The sequence below is a fragment of the Hippichthys cyanospilos genome, chromosome 1 (genome assembly GCF_059441005.1).
Source record: "Hippichthys cyanospilos isolate Australia breed blue-spotted pipefish chromosome 1, RoL_Hcya_1.0, whole genome shotgun sequence".
Taxonomy (NCBI): domain Eukaryota; kingdom Metazoa; phylum Chordata; class Actinopteri; order Syngnathiformes; family Syngnathidae; genus Hippichthys; species Hippichthys cyanospilos.
This window is the reverse complement of record NC_142369.1, coordinates 36,585,002-36,594,984: the sequence shown is the minus strand read 5'-3', so window position 1 is coordinate 36,594,984 and position 9,983 is coordinate 36,585,002. Positions and strand designations below refer to the sequence as shown.

General features: G+C 41.9%; 1 protein-coding gene across 4 annotated transcripts in view; it reads right to left on the bottom strand.

Moving 5' to 3' along the window:
• The window catches only part of ydjc (YdjC chitooligosaccharide deacetylase homolog), a 68,559-nt gene that overhangs the window by 25,545 nt on the left and 33,031 nt on the right, over positions 1 to 9,983 (bottom strand). For 3 of the 4 annotated variants that reach the window (XM_088410659.1, XM_088410666.1, XM_088410674.1), the window contains one exon: positions 2,113 to 2,289. In XM_088410659.1, the coding sequence (XP_088266785.1) occupies positions 2,113 to 2,289 (177 nt within the window). Of the gene's footprint in view, positions 1 to 2,112; positions 2,290 to 4,879; positions 4,952 to 9,983 lie in introns of all 4 variants that reach the window. The other variant, XM_088410682.1, reaches the window with a different exon arrangement.

Here is a 9,983-nt window from a genome sequence, read left to right as displayed (position 1 = left end):
GGCAAAGAGACTGCCAACTCCACAGGAGGAGCCACGGGCGTAGCCTTGTCGGACCGCCGATTGGTGAACTTCTCAGCTATTGTCATCATTTTTTTGATGGTGTTTAGGCTCAATAAAAGCCTTCGCAGGAGCAGCACGCTTGGGAGCTATTGCAAAAGTTCAATACGTTATGAAAAAAAAATTCTTGAAGTCGTGAATCTGCGTCATGGAAAAAAAATCTGCGACGTGGAGAATCCGCATTATTAGAACCACGAAGTAGCAAGTGTTCACCTTTACATACATATATTCTGTATATATACGTACATATATTCTGTATATATATATATATACATATATATATATATATACATATATATATATATATATATATATATATATATATATATATACATACATATACATGTACCCTTCTTTCCCATGTACCCTTGTTTCCCACATAACAAAATGTCGTAATAAGGAAAGATTGGACAACACAAATAGGATTCCTTACTCGACAATATTTACTGTATAAAATGATTTTAGCTATACGGCTCACTTGAAGATAGAGCTTCCTCCGTGAGTTAAAATAACTTTGACACTCCTGCCTTATGGACTTTGTTTGACACCCTCAAGTGCTGTGCTTCTCTGGCAGCCATCTCCAGTGATCAGAAACCGTTTCTGAACAGCCTCACAGCTACAAACAGAAACAGCTTCACCCTTTACTTGCTTTCTTTTATGGAATCTAAATCTCTCTGCAATGGCCTTTATGAAGTGATCCCTTAATATATACCTCAATATAATTTTCATTACGTCATCAGATTAGTCTCCTGGTTTGACAGGTTGCACTAGAATACACAGCAGAACATTTTCCCTCAGCATAAACTCATTTTCCCCAGCATAAACATTTTCCCTCCCTTAACATTTAAAAATGTTGGTACAATAAAATCAATTTTGAAATAAACTCCATTGTTCTATATTTTCTTCAAATGGTCCAATATTTCCAACCAGCTTTTGGTGTGTGACAGGCAATTAGCCTTATTCCGGCACTGATTTCCTCCTGTTGGGCTGCTTTTTGAGTTCTTTTCTTCTCAACTTCGTTGTTTTCTGACTTACTGCATTAATGCCTCTCCATTGTGCAAAAGAGTTATGTTATCTTTTTACAGTCCCCTTTCCCCGTAGCTCCGCTGTCCTCAGCCAGAATTCAGCCCTGTCCACACCAGATCAGCTCACTGGCACTGCAGGTAGCTCTCTCATCACGACGTATGTGGGCCAATTAAAATATTCACATTTGGGCCGAAGAAAACAACAAACGTGAGATCGTACCCCGCCACCAGTTTTGATACAAACCAAGACAATCAATGAGGAAACAGAAGACCAGGGCAATTTGCACTCTGCATGTATTGTGTTTCAACTCAAAAAACAGACCAACCACCCATCACTCCACAAACATGGGGAGAGAGGGTCTAACCACATCCCAGGATGGACAACTAGGGTTGTTCAATACACAACAGTTCTGGAAGAGGAAAGCTCTCAGATCCTGATTGCTATTACTCCTGTGTGACCTTTGCAAGTTCTCACAGAGCCCGTGTGGGTTTCTCCCAAGCACTCCAGAGCCCGTGTGGGTTCCTCCCACACTCCAAAAACATGCATGGCGGGTGTATTGGACACTCTAAATTGTCTTTGGGTATGATTGGGTGCGTGAATGGTTGTTCATGCCTGTATACCCTGCAATCAGCTGGCAACCAGTTCATAGTGTACCCCACCCACGGGCCAGACAGCTGGGATAGGCACCAGCAACCCAGTGACCCCAATGTAGTATAAAGCCAATGTGGTGTAATACATAAAAACACAGAAACTTTTTAAAATAGGTTTCAATCTTTAAAACTGAGGTCTTCAAAGACAGGTTGAAAATGGTGCAAACAAGAAAACAAAAGTTGGTGTGTCAATGCAAAATGTTGAGTTTTACAGACTTAAATTATGTGTTAAATGTTGCTTCTCATTATCCATTGCAGCCCGTTGAACCTGGAAGAATAATATTTTTTTAATTGTCAGTGGACATTTTTGGGTGAGGAAGAAACATAAGTCATCTATGAAGTTAGGTTCAAGTTGCTGCTGCGGCAACATTTACATTACCTTTTAGCCAAATCTGCTGCATCTTTGGCAGCAGATGCATTAACCAGCAGTGACACAGAGGAAATGCCTCCAGCCTTGAAGCAGTCAACAATCCCCTGATTCCTTCTGGGACAGTAACCAAAATCATCTCCTGTCACCACAAGCATCATTCTGGGCTGCAGCATTGTTTCTTGTTCACTGCAGAAGACATACAATAAAGCATGATGATTACAATATTGTAACAATTGGGCTGAGAATCACAGAAGAACTAACAATTTAATATCCAATTATTTGGGTGAAATGAAAAATAGTATGAAAATAAATTGTGGTAATCAAAAACACCAAAAACTGAAAATAAAAGTCACAAGACTGCGTCGAGCGTCATCAACCAGATTTTTCTCACTCAATCAATCAATTAAATTTTATTTGTATAGCCCTAAAACACCGAAGTCTCAAAGGGTTTCACAGATTAAAAGAGGTCATGTCGAGACTTCTTTCGAAAAAAGAAGTCATACAGAGACATCTTTTCGGTGTAAGGTACACAACAGCATCCCCTGTCAAAGCTCCCGGAAGGGGAAGGAAAAACTCAAAAACCCAATTTGGGGAAATTCAGAAACCTTCAGAAGGGACCACAGGTGGGACGAGCCCCCTTCCAGGCCCACTGGTTGAAGTGGATGCTGCATGTACCAAATACAGACAAATAGGTACACATTACAGACAAATACAGGTAAACATTATAGATTACAGAAAACATTGTGCTATATAGTGCAATGATGACTTGACAGCAGGCAAAGCCATTGGGCAACCGAGTCTAACCAAGTGGACCACAGACGGTCGATCACTTAACCCGCGATAGTCGATCACCGCAGGGCCAAATGTGGGCGGTCAAGTCAACTTTCACCATCTAGCTAGCCCTCTCTCCGAGCCGGGAGAAGGGGGCAGGAAAAAAAAAGAAGAAAGCTGCAGACAGGCCCATTAACTAAATGCTTTTGAGTATAAATGTGTTTTTAGTCGGTATTTAAAGATTTCAACTGAAGTGGCTGTGTGAACTTCCATAGGTAGGGCATTCCACAGTACTGGCGCATGAATGGAAAATGCCCTTGATCCTGCTGACCATTTTAGCCCGTGGGGTCGATAGCAGAGTGTCCGAAATGAGAGAGTTGAATCAAATATCACACTGAAGGTTTTTTGCAAAACTACTTTGGGAAATAGTTATACAGTTATCAAGGTTCAACGTGGTATTCTCAAGTGCTGATGATGAGCAGGGCCAATAATTAACATCTCTGTTTTACTAGGGTTAGGAAGCAGAAAAATGGAAGACATCCATTGTTTAATCTCGGCAAGGCAGTCCTCCAGTTTACTGCACTTGCACGGATCTGCTATTTCTAAAGACATGTACAGTTGGGTATCATCAGCATAGCAATAAAAACTAATAGCATGTTTACATATAATATCACCAAGAGGAATCATGTAGATGTTGAACAATAAGGGACAAAGTACTGCCCCCTGTGGGGCACCACATGAGACGGAGAAAGATTCAGAGATCGCAAAGTCAAGTTTATTGTCTATTCTGACATCTTGCAGAGGAAACTAATTTCCGCCACTTGTATTTGGGATCTTGTTCTTTCGGTCACGACTCACAGCTCGCAACGATTGGTGAGGGCTGGAACGTAATCAACCTATAAATGGAGAGCTTTGCCTTTGGCCTTAGACGTTTATTTACCACAACAAACAGTCAAAGTCAAAGTCAAGTTTATTGTCAATTTCTTCACATGTGCTTAACATACAAAGGAATCGAAATTGCGTTTCTCACTATCCTCTGCGTTTTACATGTACAATAACAAAGTGCAGGTGCGCAAGACGACACAATCCTAAAAACTAGATTCTTATCTATAGAAGTAAAGTGCAGTATATTTGATCTACTTTGCCTAGTGTTGCTAAACTAATAACTAAAACTAAAAACAAAAAAACAGATATGGCAAGATTACCCCAAAACAAGACATAAGTAGCAGCATATGACAAGACAGTCCAACAGTACGAGACAAGGCATGACAACTCTGACTGTGGTTGTCCCAGTTGTGTGCATTTGAGGTAGTTGTTATAGTTCTAAGTGTAATCACTAGTGCAATAGACTACCTTTATGCTGTAGTGGGTCATACTGTTAATGCCCTAACTACTTCAGGGGAGGTTGTTGTGAAAAAAGATTTTATATGGACATGGTATATATTTAATTATTGAAAATATTCAGAAAAATAATCAATGACATGAATTATTTTTGTCTGCAGTAGGTCATACTGTTAATGCCCTAACTAGTTACATCTAATATATATTTTCAGTTATTAAATGCATACTATGGCCATATAGTCTTTTTTTCCACAATAACCTCACCTGTAGTAGCTTAGATCATTAAACGTATGACCTACTACAGCAAAAATATAGTCATTTCATTGATTTTTAGTGAATAATTTCAGTTATTAAATGCATAGTATGTTCATAGTGTTTTTTTCCCCATAAACCTGTAGTAGTTAGAACATTAACAGTATGACAGACTACAGCAAACAGATAGTCATTTCATTGATATTTTGTGAATATTTTCAGTTATTAAATATATAGTATGGCCAAATAAAGTGTTCGCAATAACCTTAGCTGTCGTAGTTAGGGCATTTACAGTATGACTTATTACAGCAAAAAGAAGGATAAAGGGTCTTTTCATTGATTCTTAGTGAATATTTTCAGTTATTAAATGCATAGCATGGCCATATAAAGTGTTTTTTCACAATAACCTTACCTGTAGTTCGGGCAGTGTGGAGTTGCTGTTTTCCCGTAAAACTTGAGATCTTGAGGATCATTGAGAGTAATCCTATAGTATATAAAAGTATTTTGATTATGCTACAAACTACACTCGCTAGTGCAATAGAAGTACAATTATAAATAAATATGGCAGCAGCAAGTCTGTGCAAATTTTGCAAGTGCATGAGCAAAGTTTGAGTTTAGGTGGGGGGCCAGCTAGGTGTTTCTTCTGGCTGGGGCTGAATGTGGGAGAGAGGAGGGGAGAGAGAGAGATTTCAGCAGTTTCACGGGTGGGAAGGGGGGAGAGTTAAGCAGTCTCACGGCCTGGTGAATGAAGCTGTTCCTGAGTCGGGTGGTGCGGGAGCAGAGGCTCCTGTACCTCTTTCCGGAGGGCAGGAGGCTGAACAGACTGTGTGTAGGGTGGCTTGTATCGGTGACAATCGTGACGGCTTTGCGGCTGAGGTGGGTGGTGTACAGGTCTTGCAGGGAGGGGAGTGGAACACCAATAATCCTCTCAGCTGTCCTCACGATGCGTTGTAGAGCCTTCCTGTTGTAGTCAGTGATGTCTGTAAAAACATCTTTCAGCTCCTCTGCGCAGTCTTTCAGCACCCTGCCAGGGATGTTGTCTGGACCTGCTGCTTTCCGGGTGTTGATGGCGGAGAGTGTCCTCCTCACGCTGGCAGCAGACAGGCACAGAGGCTGGTCCTGTGAAGGTGGTGGTGTTTTCTGTGGGCGGGTGGTGTTCTGTTCCTCAAAGCGTGCAAAGAAACTGTTTAGGTTGTTGAGCAGAGTGATGTCGCTCTCGCAGCTTTGTGGTGCAGGTTTCTAGTCTGTGATAGCCTGAATGCCCTGCCATAGGCTGTGTGCATTCTTGCTGTCCTTGAAGTGAGAAGTTATTTTGTTTGTGTAGTCTTGTTTGGCTTTCCTGATGCCACGGGACAGGTTGGCTCTCACTGTTCCCACGGCTGATTTATCCCCAGCTTTGAAGGCCTTGTCTCTGGCCCTCAACAGCCTGTGGACGTCTCCTGTTAGCCAGGGCTTCTGGTTGGCCCGTGTGGTGATCCTCTTGATGTGGGTCACGTCGTCCATGCATTTGGTGATGTAGGAGGTCACTTTGTCTGTCTACTCCTCAATATCTGTGATGCCGTTGTAGGTGACGGCTTCCTTAAAAATGTCCCAGTCTGTTGACTCAAAGCAGTCCTGTAGGGCTGAGGTCGCCTCCTGTGGTCACACCCTTACTTCTTTCAGTGCAGGTTTGATGACTTTCACTCTTGGTTTGTATGTAGGCATTAGCATACTAGTGAGGTGGTCAGAGGAACCAATGTGGGGAAGGGGGTGGCTTTGTACGCTCCTTTGTGCTGAGTGTAAACACAGTCCAAAATTTTATGTCCTCTTGTTGCAAAGTGGATTTGTTGATGAAACATGGAGAGAACAGTTTTGGGATCAGCATGGTTGAAATCCCCAGTGAGGATGACGAAACCGTCTGGTTGTGCTGTTTGTTGTTCACTGATAGCCTGGTACAGTTCGTTCAGCACCGCACTTCTGTTGCTGTTGTTAGTTGGGGGCATATAGGTAGCGACCAGCAGGATTGAACTTATCTCCCTTGGCAAGTAGAAGGGGCGACACTTCACGATCATGAATTCTGCCAGAGATGAGCAGTGTTTGTATACTACAGTGGCATCCCGGCACCACGCTTCGCGGATATAAACACACAAGCCGCCACCGTGCGACTTCCCCTCCTCTGCAAGAGCCCTGTCAGATCTGTAGCATGGTAGCTGCTCTAGTTGTATAGCGGCGTCCTGAATGTTACTATTTAGCCATGTTTCGTTGAAAACTAACACACAACAGTCACTCACTTTTCAGTTTGCTGATCTCAGAAGTTGGATATCGTCCATTTTGTTGTCCAGTGAACGAACGTTCCCCAAAAGGATAGATGGTATGGCCGGGTGAGTTGGGTTAGCCTCTAGACTAGTTCGAATACCTCCGCGCTTGCCCCGCTTCCTCGTCCTGGTGCACCGCTTATGGCGCCTCCTTTCCGGGGGTGGGGTAGCAGACGAGTCCGGTGAATTAGCAGGCCGGCGTAGCAGTCCCATTTCCCTTAGCGAATTCTCCAGTTCCGTGTTTAAAACTTGGCAAATGTTGCTTCTCCAGATTTGTAAGAAGACCCGTCGACTGTACACGTATTGTGGCGTAAACTGACCGGAAAAACTTTCAGACAAACACTTGTTTGACGAACAAAACAACGCATTGTCGGAAGAGCGAGTGGCCGCTGCGTCTACATGCGCCGCCATCTTGGAGAAAAAGTAAGATCTGAATCATGATTTAAGACGTTCTATAAGAATATGCCGATCAATAGTGTGAAATGCGGCACTTAGGTCAAGCAATAATAATGTTGATGAAATGTTGGAATCCATGGCTAAGAGAAGATCATTTGTCACTTTTACTGGGGCTGTCTCAGTTGAGTGGTTGGCCCTAAAACCTGACCGAAAGAGTTCAAATTTGTTATCCATCATGAAATCGTTGAGCTGTTGTGCTACAACTTTCTCAAGAATTTTGGCAGTAAACGGAAGATGTGACACTGGTCTATAGTTAAAGAGAGACTTTCAGGATCTAGGTGAGGTTTCTTAAGTAATGGTTGAATGAGGGCCGTCTTAAAAGCTTCAGGTAAATGCCAGAGGAGAGTGATAGATTGATAATATTCAAGATAGATGACCCTAAGACCGGGAATAAGTCTTAACGAGTTTGCCTGGAAGTGGATCGAGCATGCAGGACATCGGCTTTGCTGCATTAACCCCTCCTTACCCACAGTTGCAGAATTACAACAATTTTTGTTGTCCACAAAAAACCTACTTATATATATAAATGTTGGGGTTCAACTCCATTAACATGCTCATTAGGTCCTATTGTTCGATCCCACAATGCTATTGGCTCACACTTTTGTATATGAGGCGTACCCCGAGATCAAGAAGTCACACAACCTCCAAATTTCCGATCGAGCATCATCCCTACAATTGCCTTGACAGGATTTATCCCATAGAAGTAAGTAAAATGCTTTTAATTTTTTTTTGTGTTTATTACAGTGTCTAGAACATGTAGATATGTAGCTATTATGGAAAATGTGCCTTGCAGTTTATTTAGAGCTTGTTTTGTGAGTGTTGCAATATTATAACATTGGGTGAATGTGGTTGCCAAACCACCCCTGTTTTGAGGGGAACTTCAACTAAAATTTTCCCAATATAACTTTAAACACACAACTACATTTATCCCTTAGCGTGACATTGCATTACATATATTATGAAAGAGAATTTAATTTGCAAAAATATAGTGCCATATCTGATCTTTTTCATTTACTTTTAATGATTTTTAATGTGTCGGACACTAGGACCATGTCTCTCACCCAGTAGGCATGTTGCTATGATCCTTTGATGCTTTGAACCTGTTGGCTTTGTCTTTGCTGTTTTGGACTTTTTTGTATCAGTTTTGTGATGGCATGCGAAGAGTAAAGATCTCCACTAGTTCAGCAACGTGTGGTTTCTTAACTACCTTCAACACTCCTGTTTTTTTTCTTCTGTGTTTTCCCATCATCACAGAAAGAAGGACTTTCTAAAAAAGAAATTCTGTTTGTGCATGTCCCTTGTCTTGGCTGTTGATAAGGAAATCTTCCTAGCAATGGTCACAGTAGCTGTGACCAATTCACGGTCACAAGTTGTGGGAGATGCTTGGAGGGTCATGCATTCTTTTGGAACAGCTGTTGCTGCTTTGGAACAGCTGCTAACGATGAGGAATGCAAGGTGTCATTGGAGGCTACATGCAATCCTGCAATTCCTGTTCAAATTATAATCAGTTCACAAATTGGCCATTGTGTGACCAGTGAAATGAGTCACTAGGTTACCTCAGGGCAATGTGTAAGCACTTCATAGGATAAGTAGGGTTGTCTGTCTGTGAATTTGGAACAGCTGCTAACGATCAGGAATGCAAGGTGTCGTTGGAGGCTACATGCAATCCTGCAATTCCTGTTCAAATTATAATCAGTTCACAAATTGGCCATTGTGTGACCAGTGAAATGAGTCACTAGGTTACCTCAGGGCAATGTGTAAGCACTTCATATGACAAGTATGATAAGTGATGAGGAGTCAGGTGATGATGCCTGTGTGGACAAAGAAAATACCAGACCAGCTGATTGCCCCGCCATCGTGGACATTGAGCCGCAGGCAAACAAACCCATCATGTCCCGTGACAGATATTGCTGGAAAAAAAAGGATTTTATCAGTCCCAATACTGATTTCTCTGGTCCGGCCATCACAGACGATGCACCTGTCCTCCATAAACCACTACAGTACTTTGAAAAGTTTGTGTCAGAAGAAATGATTGGAGCTCTGGCAACAAATACAAACGAGTACAGCGTTCAAAACACTGGAAGATCTGTCAACACTAATACCAAGGAAATACAGAAAATGTTGGGGATGTACCATAGGATGGGCTTGGTACAAATGGCGGGAACCCGTATGTATTGGGAGAACAATATACGTATCCCCCCTGTTGCTGATGTGATGCCACGCAAGAGATTCCAATCTCTGTTGACAAGCTTACATTTTGTGAACAATTTAACAGTGTCAGACACTGAAAAGATGGACAAACTCTGGAAACTATGATGCTGGACTTTGATGTCTATATTGTCTTTGATGTCTATATTGTCTGTATGACAATGTGTGACAATGTGTACTGTATGTATTGTCTGAATGATGTCTATATTTTCTTAAGTTATAATGTTCTGGGACAAAAGCAAAAGCCTGCAAATGTGTCCTTTGTTCTCTATTGTTGTTCCGACAATGAGTTCACACTACAGGAAATTCTGCCCCCCCCTCTCTCCCAATGTTGCAAAATTACAACACTTCTGTAAAAACTTACAAAAACAAAAAAAAATTGAAAACACTTCATTTTCTTCTCCAATGGCCTCCTACAACAACATCTGAATGGTTGAAAAAATTTTTTGGTGTGTTTTTCTAAATTTGGGTTTTCAGGGGTTAACCAGGTGTGTAAGACACTCCAGGGATACTAAATCAAACTGGGACAGGGTTACCAGACTTTCATGAACCTGATTG